This window comes from Primulina tabacum, chromosome 6 (genome assembly GCF_025594145.1).
Source record: "Primulina tabacum isolate GXHZ01 chromosome 6, ASM2559414v2, whole genome shotgun sequence".
Lineage (NCBI taxonomy): Eukaryota > Viridiplantae > Streptophyta > Magnoliopsida > Lamiales > Gesneriaceae > Primulina > Primulina tabacum.
The window spans coordinates 6021817-6043604 of record NC_134555.1 but is presented as its reverse complement, the minus strand read 5'-3'; the positions used below and the strand labels follow the sequence as shown (position 1 = coordinate 6043604).

Sequence of the window (21788 nt, the reverse complement as noted above, 5' to 3'; positions counted from 1 at the left end):
AAAACATCCAAATATGAATTGTTAGGTCAATTTTAATTTTTTTTTTTTTGTAATTTAGGTAGTGACTAAATGTTGAGATGCACAGTAGGAGAATTTTTTTAAAACAATTTTTATAGTATATAATATAATAGATATATTATGAGACAGTCTCGTAGATAAAATATAGTATGTCTCTTATGAGATGATCTAACATATTTTTATCCATGTTCATACATTTACGAGTCAGTCTTTTATCATGTTCATACATTTACGAGTCAAATTAATGTATTTCAGCAAATAAACAAGGTAAACATTATTGTCGCATACATATTTTCTTCAAAGTTTTATCTTATTTAAGCTTAAGTTCGGCACCAGTTATTAAATGAACATCTTATTATCTGTTCAAGCACGACACTCTTATCTTATCATATCAGTTAGTCAAATGATATTGATGCCCCGGAATGACCCGGGTCCGGGATGAGCCTCGGGACTTCCCGGGCCATGGAGCATATCCATGGTTAGTGTCCGGGCCAGAATGGATACTCTCAGGCCAATAATATGACAAAATGGACTAATGTCTTGAGCCATTAGACCACCCGGGACACGATTTCCCCGAGATGTGGAATACCCGAGTTCTTCTGTAATTAACCTGGGAGGCATTCTGCTCGGTCACCTCGATATGAGTGAAGTATTTAATGCCGCCGATAGACAATGTGTATAGCTGATCTATCTCTGACACTAATGCAAGTGGTCAATGAATCAAGTAGTCTGGATGTGACAAGTGTGCGATTTGACATGTCAGAGCAATAGGGTATAATCAGCCACCCTATTATAATTAATGCTCAAACACGAGAAACGAGGTCTTCATTGCATCCTCTACTATAAATATCATGTTCTTTATTTGCATTTATCATCTATTTCACATATTAATTCACACATTTAATACTCTCATTTACTATACACCAATCCCACAATCATCACTTGGTTACATTGGTTCTTTGCTTGAGCTATTCACTGAATTAAGTATCGGAGTGGCCACGCCAGACACCCCTCCGGCGCCCATTCACGTGCTCATTTTTCTGTGCACAGATCTCATAAATCGGACCGAGAAGTTGCGAGATTCAAGCCTAGGCATCCAACTCATATTTCCTTCGATATTTTGATAGTTTACCCGGCAGAGTTCCTTACCCGACTTATCCATTTCGCCCGGGTTGCATCAGATATGTTTGGGTAGAGATAGAGACTTGTGCAAATCAAACCGTCCGATCAGGGGAGGTGCTCAATAATGAAGAAATATATCGTGTTTTCCATGAGATTTAAAATAAGGTAAAAACTTATGTGAGACGATCTTATGGATCGTATTTTATGAGACAAATATCTTATTTAGATCATCTATTAAAAACTACTTGGGCGGAGCATTCAATGAGAGGCCACAATCCATCATTCCATATTTAGATATACACAAAAATCTATATTTCAATTACTATGACACAAATATTCTACACGACTTGACCCATAAAAAATATATTTTTTAGAACAGAAAAAATATTATCTTTCGTTAAATATGAAGCGAGTCAACTCGTATCACAAATAAAAATATATAAGTGATTTTGGTAGATATAATCCAGGTTTATCCATGCTCTAAAATAAATTGTTAATTAATAATAAAAAAAGTAATGAAATTTAATAGGCTTCATTTTTTGAATATATCATTTTAAACAATCGCCAAAGGCAAAAAAATCGCATAACCAATTATATGAATTTAATGATATTTAAATATGTATTATTTTTAAAAACCTGGTCATAGATATTTGGCAAAAATTTGTGTGAGGTGGTCTCACGGGTCATATTTTGTGAGACAGATCTCTTATTTGGGTCATTCATGAAAAATTATTACTTTTTATGCTAAGAGTATTACTTTTTATTGTGAATATCTGTAGGGTTGACCGGTCTCACATATAAAAATTCGTGAGACCGTCTTACAAGAGACCTACTCATAGATATTTTCTTGTAATTTGACTCGGTTACTTACAGATAATTTTTATCATTAAACTCAATTTCTTGAATTTTTTTATAGAAACAAATTTTATGACATTTTCTTGTAATTTGTCTCGGTTACTTGCCGATAATTTTTATCATTAAACTCAATTTCTTGAATTTTTTTTATAGAAACAAATTTATTGTATAAGCAAACATTCATATCTTCATTATCAGTGAGTAGACATATAATATTTGTCGATATGTTTGGCATACGCAGGCGTAGGCCTACCATGTGTTGGCCTCCAAGCGGCTCGTGGAGGATTCATTCGGGCCGGTGGGTCATGCAACCCAGTGTCCCTTCCTCACACGAAACAGCGAAGCAGCAGTAGGCCACCACTCTTCTTTCTTTCAATTATTTCGAATCCTCGAGTGGTGCAATTAATTATGGTATTTAGTATTTAGACGTAGACAGGCTGTGAGAGGGTACGTTTTCAGACCAGATGAGCTGGAATCGTATCTGCGTATCCAAAGTGTGTAGGAGCTTTGCCTTGGGTTTCATTTCTCTACGCATCTCGACTACTACGCAGCCATATTACCCCTCTCGTATATTTTGTAGACAGGTACCATAGCTACTTTGCAGCCCACTTTCTAGTAATCTTCGTGGCCTTTTGAGTTTTTCACTTTCCAGCAAGTGTAAAGGTACTTTTTTTGCTTGCATTTTTATGGGTTTGGTTCATTAGATCAGTTTGCTTGTGGGTTCTTGATGGTGTTTGCAGAAATGCTAGTTTTTGTGGTGAAATTCGAGGGACAAAGACTCTTACTTTCTCTGCAATTATCCGGCTCGAATCTGTTCTTTAGGTTCAGATTTGGTCGTCAGTTCCGGTCGATATTTCCCTCAAATTCTATGTTAGAAGAGATCCCATTTGCACTCCGCCATTTATGTATCAACTTAATTGTCCCGAGTTGTAGAATTTTTGAAATGCGTGGTAATTGTGGCATGACAACGTTGTTTGATGGCTGCAGATGGGTTCGGATCCAAAGGCTATCTCTGTTAAGCTGAACGATTCGGGACTCATCCGAAGTCGTGGACTTATTGGTGGGAAATGGACTGAAGCATACGATGGGAAAACATTTGAGGTTTGGTTGTGTGGCAATTCAAGATGTTGACAGGAAAATACTTCTCACGTGTATAGCCAGCTGCTTTGTTGTATGTAGAATAATACCTTTTTTGGCAGGTGCTTAACCCTGCAACTGGTGAGGTCATAACAACCGTTCCGTTCATGGCTGGACAAGAGACAAATGACGCCATTGCTTCAGCGCAGGAAGCATTTGCCTGTGAGTTTATCCGGGCTTAGTTGTCTTATTTTCTGTTTCTTTTCTTTCCTTTTTATTCATCTGTCTGTTTCTCCGGTCATTCTGTTTTAGATTTTTTTGTTTTATTACTATTAAGTTTTTCATTGTAATAGAAGTTACAAGAAGACCAGCTTAAAATACATACTCTTACCTGAAGAAACGAAATTTATCGAACATTAGTAACTAAACATCTCCTTGTTCCGTACTCTTAAATGTTGGTGTTTTCAGTTTCTTGCTATATTCTGCACTTTACAAAGATAACATCTGTTCAAAGTTCATCAATGCTTATCAACATATCTGAACTTCTCTTGTTTTGCATTATAAGTTGTCAATTGTGACATAAAAGATCTCAATCCAACATGTTCTCTTATTATCTAATGACTAGCACAGCTTTTTGTCTGAGGTACAGTGTACTCAATTGTTGCCCGACTCACACAGCGCACAGAACTGGCTGTTGCATGATCTTGAGAGTTGTCTGACTGTGTGATTCAAAGTACAAATCTAGAGCTATGAGCTACCACCTATATACCGTATTTTGTGGAGCGTGTTGTAGTTGTTATTTGTACAGTCTGGAGTATTTCATACGGTCATACCTAAACATATCAATTCAGATTTCTGAATGCTGATCACTGTGTGCTTATTGACTGGTAAAATGGTTCCTGAACAATAATCTTGTACACTTTAATGACATTGTGTAATTATTATTGGAGATAGTATCATTCTTGTTTCATATAAATAAAACTCTTCATTCCATGAGATCTTGATAAGTTTGATCCAGTGCATCGTGGTAATCATAATGATCGTGATAATACAACCCTATCAGCCGGAGGTTTTTTGGCTGTATTAAGTCTATTTATGTTGATGCAGCTTGGAGCAAGCTAACTGCGACGGAGAGGAGCAAACGTTTAAGGAAATGGTATGATTTACTAATATCTCACAAAGAAGAGCTTGGACAAATTGTGACCCTAGAGCAAGGGAAGCCTGTAAAAGAGGCCATTGGTGAGGTACCTGATTCTTTCTCTTTCTTTTAAAAACAAACTTTATTTGTTTGCCTCCGATTTGAGAAGCATATAAATTCTTGCTGCTCATAGGTTACCTATGCGGCGAATTTTATTGAGTTCTATGCTGAGGAGGCTAAACGTGTGTATGGAGACATAATTCCAACAACATCAGCAGATCGTCGATTCTTCATTTTAAAGCAGGTGAATAATTTTCCCTGAAATTTTGAGCTCCTTATCTCACTTTTGTTGTGGCTTTTGTGTATCAAACATTCTTTTAATCCGGCCACATACTTATCAAAGGGTGTTTCATCCTTGCAGTACTGAAAAGATCCAAATTGCTTATCTATAGGATACAAATATCAATTAACGTGGTTTGTATATTTGATGTAGTTGTAATTTTTTATAAATAATATTATCATACTTAGGATGTTATCAATAATATAATCATACTTGAATGCATTGCTTTTATTGTCGGAGATAATCATAATAAACTGTTCCACTAGTATGCTTTTCTTCCCCTTTTGGAGTGAGATAAACATCAGTTGATCTATAATGTTAAAAGAATCTGTCTAATTTCTTTCGTCCTTTCTCCCTTGGTTCTCATCATTTCCACCTCCTCTTGCTTCTACAACAAACGGTACCCTGAACTAGGACATTTTCTTTGACCGGAGAAAAAAATTATGGTAAAAAGGCATCTTTTTTGATTTGTCAAGGAATCCAGAAATCTGAAATTGGAAAGGCACCTAACTGTCGTGTCTTTCATTGAACAATATTCACTTCCTGAAGTTATGAATTTTATAAAAAAATCCACATATAGCTGCTGATCCCTACTACAGAAGACCTCGTTAACCCATGATACTCATATCTTCCAAGCACCAGAAATATGCTGCCTTACTAGTTACTTACATGTCTACCTCACCATAGTAATGTTCAGAGCTGGAAATAACTGGCTCAGACTTACTTTAGGTAAGTAGGTTGCAAGTTCATCAATTTGAACAAGCTGTTCTAGTCATCTCACTGAATGTACTTTTTATTGCAGCCAATAGGGGTGGTTGGGTTGATCACACCCTGGAATTTTCCTATAGCCATGATTACACGGAAGGTGCATATCTGTTTCACGTTGGGGCTCAGTGGCATTATTGTCTGTCGAAATATAACTGCACTAGCATCATGTCAAGAGTGGATATTTGCTTCATTTTGTTTTTAGGTTGCCCCTGCCCTTGCTTGTGGATGTACTGTTGTCATAAAACCATCTGAATTGACTCCATTGACTGCTTTAGCAGCAGCAGAACTATCCATTCAAGCTGGGATACCACCGGTAAGTCTGTTTCAATGCCATTTAAACTGCATAACACACATTCAGTTCTGAGATTGTGAAATGAGCTACTTGTTCTTTCGCTTGACTTTTGAGCTAACTGCCTCCAGTTTTCTGTGATTTGAGGTTAAGGTGTGGAGTAACAATTAATTTCTTGTTGATGCCTGTAACCTTCAATAAAATTAGAAAATCCGTACGTAATAATTAATTTCGATGCTAACTGATGGAATCATTGGACAATCTGTTTAATGAGAGTGTGCTTTTATGCGGCTGGTGGCACCCATCGTTGCTCTTGGACCACAGCTAGTGTCCTTTCATGGCTAAAATGTCAGTAATCTTGAGTAGGTAGTCAAACCATATATGAAGGGAAAGAATTGCAAAAGTTGCAACAGCATCCTTATTTTTGTGAAATTGTTTATGGAGTTTTTGTGCTACTTGAGATGCTGAGGAAAAATTAGGTACATGTGAGTTTAACAAATGTAAGGAATAAGGATCACATTCTTTTGATTCTCATGACCTGCTGGTGCTCTATTTTTCTTATCACAAGTCAGAGCCCAGTTTTATCTGGATTCTGGAACTTTTAAAAATGCATCTTTTATTGTTCTCCCTCTTGTCTTTATCTGGACAGTGTGGTCTATACTTGATAAAAATTCTGATCATTGCGCACTATATTTTGCATCCGTATAGTTTATTCTAATTGCGATTTTTGAAAGTTAGGGTGTTGTGAATGTGGTAATGGGAGATGCACCTGCTATCGGAGAAGCTTTACTTGCCAGTTCCAAGGTTCTTCATATTTAAATTTTGTTATTCTTGTGGCCATTGAAATGTTTATGACGCAAAAACAAGTATAGTAATGTTTTTCCTAACTTATTTAGGTTAGAACGATCTCTTTCACTGGTTCTACAGCTGTTGGAAAAAAATTGATGGCAGGAGCGGCTGCGACTGTAAAAAAGGTAGAAAATGAAATATGTGCATCCTAGATGTATAACTGCTCTTACCTTTTTATGTCAAATTCTTGTGTTTTAAGGTCTCTCTCGAACTTGGTGGCAATGCTCCTTGCATAGTTTTTGATGATGCAGATATTGAAGTTGCTGTAAAAGGAACAGTAAGTTGGAGCACCAGTCTTTTCTTTCTCTTGATCTGAATGCTCGCTGTCAGTGTATTACAATGTTTGATGTATATTCTGGATCGCTTCTCTTTTGATAACTGATCCGGATACAGATTAATGGATATATTTCATTTGTTGCTAAAATTCATGCCTCTGGGGATTACAAATGTGTAGGCATCACAATAACATCTTTACGTTACCCTCTTCTTACTGCATAACAGAAAAATTTATAGAGCTTTAGATATTGAGAACAATATATGTAAATCTTGCAGTGGCCTTTTGGTATACGGTCAGCGTTCGAATTATAAATTAGATTTCGAAGTGTTGAGCTTAATCTGTCAAACATCTGTAATTTTCCAAGGTGTCATAATTCATGGTGGCCACCTAATTAACCCAGGAGTTGTTTGTGGAAATTTACAGAGAAAGTACGATACCAGATGATGGTTCCACATTTTGAGTAGCTTGTCCTATAGGGATTTCAAAATTGATGCTAAGAGTCCTTCCTTTTCCTGTAATAATGATGTAGAAAAATAGTATCTTAGACTGAAGTTAACGCAGCGGGATGGACAGAGAATCGGCTGAAAGCACCGTATTCTTCTTATTATTCACTCCAATGATTAGGTTACAAAGACTTAAATAATATAAACTAAGAGAGAAGATAATCTACTCCTAATCTAATCCTAAGAAAACAAAATACAAAATGAATATAGATAACGAAGATAAAAGATTGATAAAAGATCCTATTCAACTAATTACGAAGATAAAAGATTAGATAAGATTGTTCAACACTCCCCCTCAAGGTGGGTCATATAGATTCATCATTCCCAGCTTGGAAGATAATTCAGCAAATGTGGGACGGAATAGAGCTTTTGTAAGTATGTCAGCTAGCTGAAGAGGAGAAGGAACATAGGTGACAGTAATAACCCCATCTACAATCTTCTCGCTAATGAAGTGACGATCTACCTCAACATGTTTCGTCCTATCATGATGTACTGGATTCTTTGATATGCTAATGGCAGCATGATCGGGTTCCTTTTCGTAGTGCAATAGGCCTTTCATCAAGATTATCATCAAGCTCACTGCTGTTAATAACATGAGTATCAGTATTAGTCAATTCTCGAGAGTGTGTACCTGGATTTATTCTCGGGGAGATGTCATTGGCAGCCTGAAGTTCTGTGGGCATTTGTATAGTCTCTTGATGATGATGCTTTCTACGAGAATATGTATGAATTGGCTCATGGAGGTTAGGTTTTCTATGATCTGGGGAGGAGTCCATTGGTGTAATAATATATGCAAGAGGCTCTATATGTGGGATGGATGGGATTGTGAAATCCAAACTGTCTGGTTCATTAATGGAGGATGACTCCACCTGAAGTGAAGAGCCTGGGTAGAATGGCTGAGATTCAAAGAATGTGACATCCATAGAAGTGTAGTATTGTTTCGTGGTGGGTGAATAGCATTTGTACCCTTTCTGGTATGGTGAATAGCCGAGAAAGATGCACTTGGTAGCACGAGGTTCGAGTTTGTTACGGTGATGTGACAGTTAGTATAGCGTCACCCCAATAGGACTGGGGAACATTCGAGGTAAGGAGTAATGCACGAGCAACCTCAAGGAGATGACGATTTTTGCGTTCAGAGACTCCGTTTTGTTGAGGGGTATAAACACATGAGCTTTGGTGAATAATCCCATGTGATTGCAGATAACTTCCCAACTCAGAATTGAAATAATCATGAGCCCTATCAGTGCGTAACACACGAATATGAGAGGAAAATTGGGTTTTGATCATTGAGTGAAAATGTTTAAAGATCTTAGTACTTTCAGATTTATTTTTCATGAGGAAAACCCACGATAGCCGTGTGTGGTCATCGATAAACAAGATAAACCAGCGAGTTCCGTTAAGGTTGGGGGTATTAGATGGCCCCCAAATATCACTGCGGATAAGAGAGAATGGCGAAGATGGTTTATAACAATTGGATCTGAAAGTTGTACGTGTGTGTTTAGAAAATTGACATATATCACAATTAAATGGAATTTTATTGCAAAATAAGTCTGGAAACAATTTTTGAAGATACAATGGATTTGGATGACCTAAACGATAGTGCCATAAAGCAATATCCTTGATCTTATTAGAACTTAAAGCAGAAGTAGAGTGAGGTACTGATTTTGGGGCAGAAGGTAAGTCCAAAGCACCATCAGTCTTGAGAATATATAATCCCCCTGAAAGTTCAGCACTGCCAATCTTCTTCCCCGATGCCACATCCTGGATAACACACGAATTACACAAGAACTTAGTCAGGCAACCAAGCTCATGATTCAGTTTACTAACAGATAGTAAATTACACGCAAGTTCTGGCACAAACAGGACTGAATGAAGACAAATATCCTTAGTTAACTGAATGGAGCCATAACCAGTCACGGTGGATAGAGAACCATTGGCTATTCGAACTGTGTTAGGTGCATTGCACTGCTGAAAACTATGAAAGTAGTTGAGGCACCCAGTCATATGGTCGGATGCACCTGAGTCGATTATCCAATAGGATGACATATCATGTTGTGAGGATGTAAATGAGGCAATACCTGAGTGAGCCACATTACCGATGCTGCTGAGAGATGGAGTGGCAGTGACAGTAGGCTGTCCAAACAACTTCTGGAGAGCATCAAGTTGTTCCTTCGTGAAGGGTGGCTGTTCTGAATTTTGAGAATCAACAGTGGCTGTGTTTGCGTGTCGTTCTCTTGCTGGTTTCCAATCGGCAGGTTTCCCATGAATTTTCCAGCAAGTATCTATAGTATGTGAAGATTTGCGACATTTTGGACACCACAGACGGCTTTGTTTGTGTTGGCCAATACCGGGTAAATTTGGAATCATACGCATACCACCATTAGAGTCATCACTTGGTGAAGGGAGACGATGTTGGGCAGCCAAGGCAGATGCGTCGACAGTTGAGGGAAGATCTGCCGTTGTTAACATAATCTTCCGACGGCTCTCTTCATGACGAACAACAGAGAATACACCTCGAAGGCTTGGTAATGGTTTAGTGCCCAGAATTCTCCCCCTTACGTCGTCAAGTGATGGATTGAGTCCATACAGGAATCTGAATATCCTTCGCTGCTCCACAATACACCTAAATCGGTCACCATCTGCTGGACACTCCCAGTCATGTACTTCAAAGAGATCTAATTGCTGCCATAGACGTGTAAGTGCATTGAAGAAATCAGTGACGGAGGACTCTCCTTGGCGGAGATCTTGCAACCGGCATTCGATAGCAAACAATTCGGAGGTGTTATCTTTGCTGGAGTATGTGTCCTTTGCGGCGTCCCAGATTTCCTTGGCACTGCGATATAGGAGAAAGTTCTCTCCTATCTCAGTTGTCATGGAATTTATTAACCAAGACATAACCATACAATTCTCTGAATTCCACATCCGGGATTTTGGATCGTCAGAAGTATGACATATCGCTTCCCCGGACATGAAGCCATCTTTACCGCAGCCACAGATGAAAAGCTTGACAGATTGTGACCACTGTAAATAATTCTTGCCATTCAGACTGATGACAAGTGATGGGTACCGACGGGAAATCAATTGCCGAGGGGTTGTGTTCTTGAGGAAGGGATATTTTCGGCGTTGCCATACCGTGTTTGGTCATGTATATCCCGCTGGCTCTGATACCATGAAGTTAACGCAGCGGGATGGACAGAGAATCGGCTGAAATCACCGTATTCTTCTTATTATTCACTCCAATGTTTAGGTTACAAAGACTTAAATAATATAAACTAAGAGATAAGATAATCTACTCCTAATCTAATCCTAAGAAAACAAAATACAAAATGAATATAGATAACGAAGATAAAAGATTGATAAAAGATCCTATTCAACTAATTACGAAGATAAAAGATTAGATAAGATTGTTCAACATAGACATCAACTGAAGGTTGAACCAAAAATGACATGGTTATCACTTATCCATCTTTGAACTGTTAGATTTTTGTCGCAACTTGAATCAATGACTGCCTCTAGACCTTTTGTTCTCAGATGGTTGCTTTACTAATCTGAAGGGAATTATCATCTATAGTATTATCTCTATTCGAATGTCCCTCTCATAATTATGCTTGTGTGATTGCAGCTAGCAGCAAAATTCCGTAACACTGGACAAACATGTATTTGTGCAAATAGAGTTCTTGTACAAGAAGGTATTTGACTATACCAGAAAACTAGACCACAATCTTCTTAATTTCGTATTCGACATGTGTTATATATGTTTTTAGAGGGTGATTGCAGTCATGGTACCTGTCTGATTTCCATTTTTGAGTTTGAATGGTATACTGGTGAAATCAACTAATAAAAGGACATTAAATCAAGCAATTTCAAAGGACCTGAGGCAAAGAGGTAGGTTATGGGAGAATTAGAGTTGGCTTTGCTGTATAGAAGAATCTTGTACAAGAGCAATCACTCAGATAATTGGAAACCATCGCATTTATTTAAAATAGGCTACAATTTTTTTTCCTTCTCTCTCAAGAGTCTTTTTGATATGGAGCAGTACTATTTGCAAAACCCTTGGGACTTAAATGTCATTTACCTGATGTTTATCACATTGTGGTACGAGGGATTAAATACACACCTTCCAATAGTGATGCTTATCACCCAAAAACTTGGTACCAGGCCTGAGATTAGGAAGTAGGATGAAAATGTTTTACCAAACATGGGTTAATGAGATTAATCTATCATTGACCTAATCCTTTCAAGTCAACCGAACACAACATTAATTGTTAGTCTGATTTCATACTCTTTAACTTTAAATTTAATGAAAATGATCGGAGACTAAATTTTGAATGAGTGTTGTACAGTATTATCCACGGTAATATGTCAAAAGTGCTCTCTCTCTCTGTTCTGTTTATTTATTCTTTTCTATCCCTCACGCTAGTATTTTACTTTTTTGTGGAATGTGGATGTGGTGCAAGTGCTAAAAGTTACAGGGATATGATTTCCTAAAAGTGGACAATTTTATGCTTTAAAATTCATCATTTTTCAAGTACTGCTTTGCTTAAAAAAATTGTTAACATGTTTGATCCAATGATCTTTTACAGGGATATATGACAAATTTGCTGATGCCTTTTCCAATGCGGTCAAGAGTTTGAAAACGGGGAATGGATTTGAGGAAGGTGTTGTGCTGGTAATAACCTCAGTTAGCAAATTAATCGAGACCTTACTGCTCTGATAATTCTCTGGTTAAGTTATTACTTCAAGAGGCATGGCACTTTCTATTACCCAAATTTCGTACCTTGTGGCCCTCATGACTCAGCATAACTGTCATTTTCTGTATATTTGACATAATAGCACTCGGTTGTTCCTTTTGTGATGCTTGTGGGGTCCTGCTTCTAATATCTATTATTAACACAAGCGAAAATAATAAAATTGAGTTGCATAAAAGAGAAGATCAGGTTCACCAAAATATGTTATTACTTGAAGTAACAGAACTCCATTTTTTAAAAAAAAAACAAAAATGAAAACATTAATTCCTAGAAAATATTTTTAATTTGCAGTTTACAAATAACCATGCAAATAAATAGAAAAAAGACCAAGAAATTTTGTAATGCTTGTTACATGCCCTCTAAATAATATAACCGAAAAGACCTAGTTCCTACATACTCTAATTCAGCATGTTACCATAATCTACCACTTGTTCCACAACTTCTAATACATGAAATCTTAATCGTAACATGGATATAAAAAGTGCTAAACAAGAGCCTAAGTTCCTGTGAACAAGTAACCAAGTCCCAAGGCTTTTATGCATGTGTTAAAACCAGATAATACATTGATTTCGTATTTTTCCTGTTTTTTTAAAATTTTAAATTTAAAAAGGAAAATTTACGTGCGTTTGTCCTGGAGTGCATTGGTGTTGACTCGCGGACATGTGCTGCAAACATGAACTGTTTTTTAATTCCAGTTCAATTTCTACATTCTATATCTATTACAAAAGTACCCTTTCAAGTTTGGTGTTTACTACATCACATAAAATTAGCCATCTAGGTTTCTGGGTTGCATTAACTGATCTAACTTGAAAAGTTTACTGTTGATGATTATTGCAGGGCCCTCTGATAAATGATGCTGCATTACAAAAGGTAAAGTTTATTTAGCAATTTACAATTCCAATTTTGCAAATATGATACTTGTAGTTGTGTCTTGTCCCTTTGACGCCTCTCAGGATTGCCTTACAGGTCGAAACACTGGTGCAAGATGCTGTGTCAAAGGTTTGTTTGGTACCTAACTTACAGCACAGTGACTAGATCTAGTGAGAGAAGTTCTTTTTTCTTTTCCTCTCTAATAATTTATAAAAACTAAGGATGTTCATGATGTTTAATAGATTATTCTGTCAGAATCAGGGATATAGGGCCATGTGTTGTTTTGTTTTGGTGTCATTTTTGTTGATATATTCATCTTTTTGGGACCTATGGTGCCAGAGTTGGCCCTTAAAGTACAATCTATAGACTAATGAAGTATAGTGGTTTCTTGTTGACTCCATGTATAATGAATGCATGGCCCTTTTCGTTTAATACTTGGTTATATATTTTGTGGCATTGTTTGTAGTTGTTCATACCATGAAAATGTTGATTTCTCAATCCATGCTATAAAAACTTGAGTTTCTGGCACAAAATGCAATAGGACATAATTGGCCTTACTCTTGCCCTTATGTATTCACCTTTTTTTAAGGGAGCCAAAATACTCGCTGGTGGCAACAGACACAGTCTTGGAATGACCTTTTATGAGCCTACTGTTATTGCTGATGTAAAAAATGAGATGCGTATATCCAGGTAACTCCAAAAAACCCCAAGTAGAACTTTGTCTAATGTACGGTTGAAGCATATTTGTTAGAGTCTTGTCCTGTATATAACTGTAAAATCTCTTGGTAAACCTAGAAAATTTTCACTTCTTTTATTGTGGATTGGTTAGCACATGCTCTCATTGAGAGTTGAGACTAACGAACAATTGAGTTTACCACAAAATATATGCCCCATGTCTTCTGTGGTTAATTAACTGGTTTTCAGTATTATGCTTCCCGCTCGGTACAATTCTACTGAGTGGAGTGCCTCAGTTGCCTCAAAGATTGCATTTAAGTTTGTCAACGTTTGGAAAGGTGGTCTGGTCCTATGAGCTCATATTTTTTAGCATTATTACTTGAAAGTTGAGACAAGTCTCTCTCTTGGATCTTTGAAAGTGGAGTCTTTATTTACCTTGTTGGGGACATTGATTGAATTAGGAACAAGAACACTGGCAAAGAGGTGAGAAAACGCAAAGGATAAGCTCTATGCAAATTTTGATAGCAAATCCGCTCTCTTGCATATCCTCTTCACCATAACATACTTGATACTGGGTCCACGTAGAGATATTATTGGATTTTGCTTTAGTTTATTTGGTATAATTCATAGTTAAAGCATTGTATTCCCTTGGTTTGCCGATGACTGAGGAATTGGTCTATATATTGGTTTGGTGTTGAATCGGTTGGCATTTACACCTTAGAATCGCGACTGCTCAGCTTTGATTTGTTTTTTACCGCTTTTCATTTAGACTTCCAAGTTATGGTTTTATATGTATCAGGTTTGTGTTTCTTTCTTTGACATGAGTTCTGAACTTAAGATTTTCATGTAGAAATGCTTGAATAGAGCTTTTCATATTCTTGATGGAAACCTTTTGTGGCTAATTTTATTTTGTGGATAATCTAGCGAGGAAGTATTTGGACCTGTTGCACCTCTTCTGAAGTTTAAGACTGAAGAAGAAGCCATCCATATTGCCAATGACACCAATGCTGGTATGAAATATGAATTATGGATGCCTATTCTTATTGGAGACTGGACATTAGAAACTTTACCTCCTTGGAGGTCTTTAAGGCTATCTGTATGATTGATCCTTCACATCTTAAGAATTGAAGTTGTTAATTCTCAAATATTCTGAAATCTGAGTTCAACTAGAGAAGACATCATATCTCTTGTGATTATGTGACATTAGCAATTTGTTTGTAGGTTTGGCTTCATATATCTTTACGACAAATGTTCAACGTTCTTGGCGTGTTGCTGAAGCTCTTGAATATGGTATTGTTGGAGTTAATGAAGGACTAGTCTCAACTGAGGTGAACCTTATCTGCTTTTCGATCAGATAGAGATAATAAATTGAAGTTCTTCATAGTTATTCGTCGTCTTCGATTCATATAGGTGACTCCACATGGAGGCATGAAACAATCAGGTCTTGGCCGCGAAGGATCAAAATATGGGATGGAAGAATATCTTGAGGTATTTATATTCAGGATGTCTGGCTTTATACACCAGAAGTTTGTGAATATCTGAATTTCTCAATATGATTTTTTTTCAGTTTTTCCCTTTTCGTGTGTACAATTGGGAACCATTTATAACAGCCATATCATTTTTGTCTTTATTTCCACATCAAATTCTTTTCCAAGTTGGTCGAAAATTCCGATCTTCAAATTTATCATAAACAAAGTGCCCAAATCCAACTAGATATTAGGATTTGGGATGCACGTGAATCCATGAAAATCCTTATAGCAGATTTTCTAGTACTCTCAGTCCCATGTCTGTTTGTGAGCAGTGTTTGAGATAACCATTTTTATAAAGCGAGGATGGTAAACAGTAATGGCTAGAGCTCATTGTATAGTCTTGCTTGCACTGGTCTGCTTCTTGAGACGTGACACTTTTGATGGTGTTAACTCGCTCTTAAAAAAAATTCCTACATAGTGATAGAATAGTAGATGTTTATACAACAGAAGAAGTGTTGTCTGTATGATTAATTGGAAGAGCGTTGAATGTAGCATTGTCATGTCGAATCTTTTATAATACTTAGAGTTTGTGGCTGTCTGATTTCATTTTGGTAGTTAATTTCTCCCATTCCAAAAGGTTGAGCTGTCAAAGAAGCGAGTTATCAATTATTTAGCTCAAGTGCGAGCAACTGATTCAGGCTCATATCTTCTGGCACAGATAAAATATGTATGCTTGGGCAACTTGATTTGAGCAGAATATGAAGGTGTTCAGCATCACCCAGATTCTTGGAAAATGGGATGATGCCTTCGCATGGTGGTCTACCTAAGATTTAGTGACAATGCAGTCTTTGGAACATTAGTATCTAAATAAGTGAGCATCTCTGAATGCTTAAGTTGTAATTCCTTGGTCTAGTTTTTCTTGTATAATACATAATGATGGGAAGAGTATAAAGATATTTTGCTGGTGGATTTCACTTGAATTTGAGGGCTTTTTCCGTATAAATATTGATGGTTCTGAAACTTCATCTTGACAAGTAGCAGCTTCAGTTTTAAATTGGTGTACAAACTTCAAACCAATTTTTTCGAGAAATAACTACTTTTTGGCTTAAAAAGGACATTCTATTTGTTTATGTTGGGTTGCATTCTGTTATATTGTCGAAAGCTGGTCCCAAATCCACTAACTGACAAGAGCTCTGGTCTGAATATGTATTTCACATTGGGTTATTTGCTTTCATCTTTCTTGTACTTTATGCTTTTGTCATTTACACGATATTGTGTTCGATCGGACTCCAACTCTGTAATTGCTCGACTAATGGAGATGACTCGATACTGCAACCGCCCGTGAAACATGGTGAATGGGGAAAACCGGTCCGATTTCTCGGAGTACATAATGATCGTAGGTGTCCCACCAACTTCGAGGGGACGAGGGGCCAATTTTCACTTTAAAACTCATACACAATTGCATTCCATTTATTTAGCTATTTATAAAGAAAGATGATGCGTATAAAACAAAACAGAACACAAACTAGTAAAATATATTTTTCATCCAGTCTCATTAAAGGTACACTAGTTTCTCCATATGCACGACAGGAAAGAAAAACCACCAAAAAGAGTAACGAGGTTGTCTAACTTTTGATGACATTAGCTCCAAAGCACCTTTATTGAATGTATAAATAGGTTATCAATTCTTGAATGATGAGATTACCGAAAAAAATTTGAAAAATAAAACCAAAACGGGAAAGACAAGCTAGAGGAAAACAACATACAACAAGGAGAAATCAGAGCCTGGAAGGCACTCCTCCAGCAACCACCAACGTTTCACCAGTGATGTACGAAGCATCATCAGAAGCCAAATAAGCAACTGCTGCAGCCATGTCTTGTGTAGTTCCGAGTCTACCGAGTAGCGTTCTCTCCTCGAGATCCTTTCTCTAAATAAAAACCAGTATTAGTACAAGGAAGTAATGGAAATTGCCAAAAGGACATTTAATAAAATGGTTGGTATTGAATATTTATTTTTCAGGCTACCTTGCTCTCATCGGATGTGAGAAAATCTGCAAATCGAGTTGGGACAAAACCAGGCGCCACACAGTTGACACGAGTATTTGGGGCCATCTCAGCTGCAAGTGCCTAAAAAGAAGACTCGTAGAATAAGATCTCAAGTTAAGATCTCAAGTTAAGATCTCAAGTAAAGAAAGTACTGTAAGGACAGATGAACCAAATTATGAGTACCTTCGTAAGCCCGAGAAGAGCCGTTTTGGTCACACCGTACATAGACAATCCTAGAGGTGGTTGAAAAGCGACTATAGAAGAAATGAATACGATCGAAGAGCCTTTCTTCAAGTGAAGAGCTGCGTCCTATTACGATGAAAATTACAAGATCACTAACATAAAGTTGCAATGATATCAGGACCATGTGGAGAAATTTCGAAAAAGGAAATTATGCCTTATTCAGAGGAGAAATTTCGAAAAAAAAATTATGCCTTGCATAAGGTCATCTAGGTCGTTATTCAAACTGTCTTGGCCAATGAGCCACGAGACCGTTGGATGCTAGAGTTGCCCATCTAAGCACAATTTAAAAAAATTCAATTATTTCAATTTTCATCGAAAATTTGATATCCAATTGGGCACATTATTCCTAGGCTGGCATATAATTTGTTCAAACTATTGTTTTATACGCCAGTGGTGTCACATATACTGATATACCATCATTCAAACTGACATACTTGCAGAAGAAGTATAGTAGCTTTCACATTGATTTCCCATAGTTTATCAAGAACCGACTCTTCAGTTTCCAAGATTCCATCGACAGAAGGATTGGCAGCAGCATTGGATACGATTACATCTATTTTACCATATTTCTGCAAGCAGAGTAATTTTAAAAAAAAATTAAAAAATCAAGAGGATTAAATTCAGAGTTTTAACATAAGGTTTCAAGAGAAAATTAAAGACTAGGATATCATATGAAGGAAAGTGAAAAAGATAATCTGTTTGCAGCACCGTATTCAACCTTCATAACGTCATAATTGCCATCCTTAACCTACTCATCAGCATATGACAAAGGAATAGTGAAAGATAATGAACAAATCTGTTATCAAGCAAAACTGTTGGTCTAGTTAAATTTCTTTCGTGGAAGATCCTGTATTCCATTGATGGTTATTATATTTATTCTGAATTTGACGCAATTAATCTGTATACCTAAGCATCGTACAATGATAAAGGCCTTAATAATGTTATAGTCCAAAAGCACGTAGGTATCAAGTTCCCAGGTAGACGATTATTCTAGTATGGGAAACAAAGATATCAATAAAACCACACCGGAAATTGCATACATAATGAGAACTAATGTTGCAATTCACCTAAGAAAAGTACAATCTCGACTGCTAAGAAATTATTGGTTAAAGTTACACTGTCTAGAAATCAAAACATCATCGGTGGTACTATATTCCTATAACTTCCAATTTTATGGCATATCATCTACATCTTGCAATGTATGTTTAGAGAAAGCTTATTATGTAAAGGTCATTAGTCGTATTCATCTATGCCCTATGAAAATGGAATCCAAATTCAAATTAAAGATGAATTTAGATCTTGTTAAATGTAAGTAAAATATTATTGGATTTATCATCTATTCCATTAGTGTTGGGAAAGCATACCATTTTCGATTTCAATTAGACAAGCTTTCTATCTATAAACTTAAGCACTGGTGCCAGGAGCAGAGGTGCATATTGCAGTTTTTCATTGTACGTTTTTCTCTCTTTCCTGGACATTACAACACATCCCTCAAGACAGTGTAATTTCTAAAAAATTGGTTAGTTTAATATTAAAAGGACAAAGGCTAATTCGGTTTCTCCAGAAAAATAAAGGTTATTTTGGTTTATCTCAGTGATTTGGATATTTGGAAAAATATCAATTATTTTGGTTAAACTGCCAAAAAATATCACACTTTTTGCATGAAAAATGTTCTCGGGTGCATGAAAAGTGATGACTCCCCATGTAACTTCTCTAATGGTTTACATGTGTTCACACGTCTAAAAAAGGAATGGTGTGCCTAAAAACATCGGCCTCTCTCAATGCTGTTTGAACCTGTGTATCATATGTTTGCAAAATACCTCTAAGATGATCCAATTTTGTGTTCATCTTTTTTTATAAATCGAATACTTGTGTTTATACTGACAAGTGACAAGTCTCTTTAATGTTTCTATTCTAGTCAGACAACTTTTTTCACTCTTACAACTTACATGATTAATGAATCAAATCTTTCTTTGTCCATCCAAAGATGCGTCTATCTCTGTCTAGATGCACAAACCATTGTAAATATATGGTTGATAGAATGAATGCAGGGTGCTAATCATGGCCCCGACCAACAACGAACCACCGAACGTAAATACAACTATTAGCAGCATCCCTTTGGTTTTGATATATCTACTACTATACGTAAGGTAGGGAGGACAAAACTGCTCATCCTTTATCTGATTTTGGAGCTTATGTTCAAGCTTAGACAATTCCCCACCTGTTTGCTCTTTATTGGCTACCGTTTTTAGTCCTAGGTCTTGTCAAGAAGTAATACCTCACATATAAAGGAAGAAGGCCATAGATCAAGAAAATGCAAGCTATACTATCCCCATGGGCGTGGGACCTAGTATCTATTCTAGTTGGAACTGATATTTTTGGTTCGACATGGGCTTGTTTACCATCAAAGACGTGCTGGGTGGTACAAGAGACAAGCACAAACCTATACTTGTTAGAGAATAGATAAATGTTGTGGTGTAGATTACAGGTAATGAATATCTCTAAGTTAAATGTTGGGTTGTAGATTACAGGTCATGGATATCTCTATACCTATTTAAGTTGTATTTGCACTATGTTTCTCATTCGTGCGCGAGGAGATAACCGAAATTCTACATTTGATCTGGTTCTATCTTTTCTGCGAGGAGATAACCGAAATTCTACATTTGATCTGGTTCTATCTTTTCTTCTCTGCAATATAAGGTCACAAATTATCGTGATGGAACTATCAGGAATATCAGTTGACGGTTGACCTTGTCACCATACAAAAATAAAAATATACCATTCACTAGGAGGGATTTTAAAATATTCAACTTACTGCTCTAACTGACGATAAACACTATATTCACATTATTTAAGTGATAGAAACTTATAATAGAAGCCCATTCCTCTTCACATCACAGGATTTTCTATTAAATATTTCATCATTTATTTTATCCAAGCACCAGAAACCAGTGATCAAATAGCCAACCCACTAGTTTGAAGGATGGAGGCCGTAAACAATCGATCGCTATAAAAACACAGAACATGAATAAAAAACCAAATTGGCCAATAATATTACCTGAATTGTCTTTTCTATTAGATCTTTTCTTTGTTGTGCATTTGAGACATGGCACGCTAGCCCCAGAGTTTCAATCCCTTTACCCTTTAGCTTTTCTACTGCTTCATCCACATTTTTCTACAAAATTACTTTTGCAAAGCTCATCAAAGATCACGACGGTGTAAACAGAAAAGTAAAAAAACAAGATCTTAGAAACCCATGAAAGATTAAACTTTTAGAACTTGAATATTAATCTTAACATAGTTCAACAAACAAAATTCAAGAAAAAAAAAACAGAGATACGAAAAAAGAAATGGATAATTGAGGGGACGGCGTGCGTCAGCGTGAAAGAGACATACTTGTCGGCGGGAAGAGATAACAACGGCGGCGCCCTCCAAGCCGAGGCGCTCAGCGATGCTGAAACCGATGCCTTGAGTGGAAGCAGTGACTATGGCCACCTTCCCTTCAAATCTTTTCCCCTTCACCTCCATCTATTTCACTCCTTCCGCTTCTACCAATCAGAGCGATACGATCAATACGCAATTCGGAAGTTTCTTTCAATAAATATTATTCGAATTATGCAATTTCGCTGAGGAAAAAGCAGACACGCAATTTATCGTTTGTCACCTTGTTCCTTGAAATAAACGAGGACTTTCTTGTTGGGTTTTTTAAATGGTATTATAAAATTTTAAAAATAAATATAACAAAAAATAATTTTAAAAAATTTAATAAAGCTTTATGAACCCTGAATCCTTGGCTTAACAATGTTTTGCGGCATGGAATTGGAAGAAATCTGAAATTGTACCATCATTTTAGTGTTTGTGAAGATGAGATTTCAAAATAAAATTTGATATTTGACGAGATTTCATAGCATTTTATTTAACCAGTTTTGATATTCAATTGTGCACACTTATGTAAGCATTGTTGAAGTGAAAATACTTATTAGATTTACAATTTTTCTTTGTTTTATCACATCGAACATGTGAGTGTCACTTTATCGATGTTCACATAAGTGTCTCGTAGTTATGTAGTATATCAAAACTCTTCCTTTAATTTAGTGATATCTTTAAAAAATTATTAAGATTTCATACTGTTTCTCACGAAAATTGCGGGGCGTGCCAGGCACGTGTTTGTGCCAAAGTTGTGAAATGATCTGACTTCTTTGTCAAGCATTGCGAGTCCCGATTCGACCGTTAGTTCTTATTCCCTCGGTGTGGCTTCAAAGCGAAAAATATAAACTGAGGAATATAATGAAATTGAAGAGAAAATCCATGAACAATATCAAATTTAATTACGTTGTTATGAACATAAACGACATTTTTTACAAGAAAGTTGGAGGAATATGCCAAAATCTAAAGAAACTAGGATGCTAGAAATTGGAAAATATGCAGATAAAATATTGAGAGAAGTAAAGAAGCTTTTGTTGTAGCTTTGTTGGATGTTTGTGTTGTTTTTGTCGGGGCT

At 36.6% G+C, this 21788-nt stretch overlaps 2 protein-coding genes and 1 long non-coding RNA gene across 7 annotated transcripts; 1 reads left to right on the top strand and 2 right to left on the bottom strand.

Annotated features, from left to right (window-relative positions):
• Positions 1-2396: 2396 nt before the first annotated feature.
• LOC142548993 (succinate-semialdehyde dehydrogenase, mitochondrial-like) lies at positions 2397-15978 on the top strand. 4 transcript variants are annotated; one of them, XM_075657694.1, is made up of 20 exons: positions 2475-2493; positions 2576-2658; positions 2983-3096; positions 3195-3294; positions 4180-4316; positions 4404-4514; positions 5353-5415; positions 5521-5631; positions 6346-6411; positions 6504-6581; positions 6656-6733; positions 10859-10925; positions 11820-11905; positions 12822-12854; positions 12951-12983; positions 13444-13544; positions 14454-14539; positions 14751-14857; positions 14940-15017; positions 15717-15978. In XM_075657694.1, exons 3-20 carry the CDS (start codon positions 2983-2985, stop codon positions 15747-15749), a joined length of 1482 nt encoding a protein of 493 aa, XP_075513809.1. In that variant the 5' UTR covers positions 2475-2493; positions 2576-2658; the 3' UTR covers positions 15750-15978. The 4 variants fall into 4 exon arrangements, with proteins under 4 accessions (XP_075513807.1, XP_075513810.1, XP_075513808.1 ...); XM_075657692.1 differs by having other exon boundaries at positions 2397-2579; XM_075657695.1 differs by having other exon boundaries at positions 2424-2652.
• Positions 15836-16269, bottom strand: LOC142548995 (uncharacterized). Its single transcript, XR_012821036.1, has 2 exons — positions 16115-16269; positions 15836-16039 (listed from the first exon to the last, which is right to left on the bottom strand). It is a non-coding gene; the product is annotated as an uncharacterized LOC142548995 (long non-coding RNA).
• A 245-nt stretch (positions 16270-16514) lies between these two features.
• Positions 16515-20966, bottom strand: LOC142548994 (tropinone reductase-like 3). 2 transcript variants are annotated; one of them, XM_075657698.1, is made up of 7 exons: positions 20684-20966; positions 20346-20462; positions 17722-17856; positions 17228-17353; positions 17024-17125; positions 16765-16926; positions 16515-16654 (listed from the first exon to the last, which is right to left on the bottom strand). In XM_075657698.1, the coding sequence occupies exons 1-6, from the start codon at positions 20813-20815 to the stop codon at positions 16777-16779; spliced, it is 762 nt and encodes a 253-aa protein (XP_075513813.1). In that variant the 5' UTR covers positions 20816-20966; the 3' UTR covers positions 16515-16654; positions 16765-16776. The 2 variants fall into 2 exon arrangements, with proteins under 2 accessions (XP_075513813.1, XP_075513812.1); XM_075657697.1 differs by having other exon boundaries at positions 16515-16926.
• Between the last annotated feature and the right edge of the window lie 822 nt (positions 20967-21788).

Excerpts from the sequence above, each read along its gene's own strand:
- LOC142548993 (XM_075657692.1), top strand. The coding sequence starts at position 2,460 with ATGAGCTGGAATCGTATCTGCGTATCCAAAGTGTGTAGGAGCTTTGCC. Across the intron at positions 6,734-10,858 it reads AAGTTGCTGTAAAAGGAACA|CTAGCAGCAAAATTCCGTAA; the intron begins GTAAGTTGGAGC and ends GTGTGATTGCAG. Across the intron at positions 15,018-15,716 it reads GGATGGAAGAATATCTTGAG|ATAAAATATGTATGCTTGGG; the intron begins GTATTTATATTC and ends CTTCTGGCACAG.
- LOC142548994 (XM_075657697.1), bottom strand. The coding sequence starts at position 20,815 with ATGGAGGTGAAGGGGAAAAGATTTGAAGGGAAGGTGGCCATAGTCACT. Across the intron at positions 20,463-20,683 it reads TTATCTCTTCCCGCCGACAA|AAAAATGTGGATGAAGCAGT; the intron begins GTATGTCTCTTT and ends GTAATTTTGTAG. Across the intron at positions 16,927-17,023 it reads TCACATCCGATGAGAGCAAG|AGAAAGGATCTCGAGGAGAG; the intron begins GTAGCCTGAAAA and ends GTTTTTATTTAG.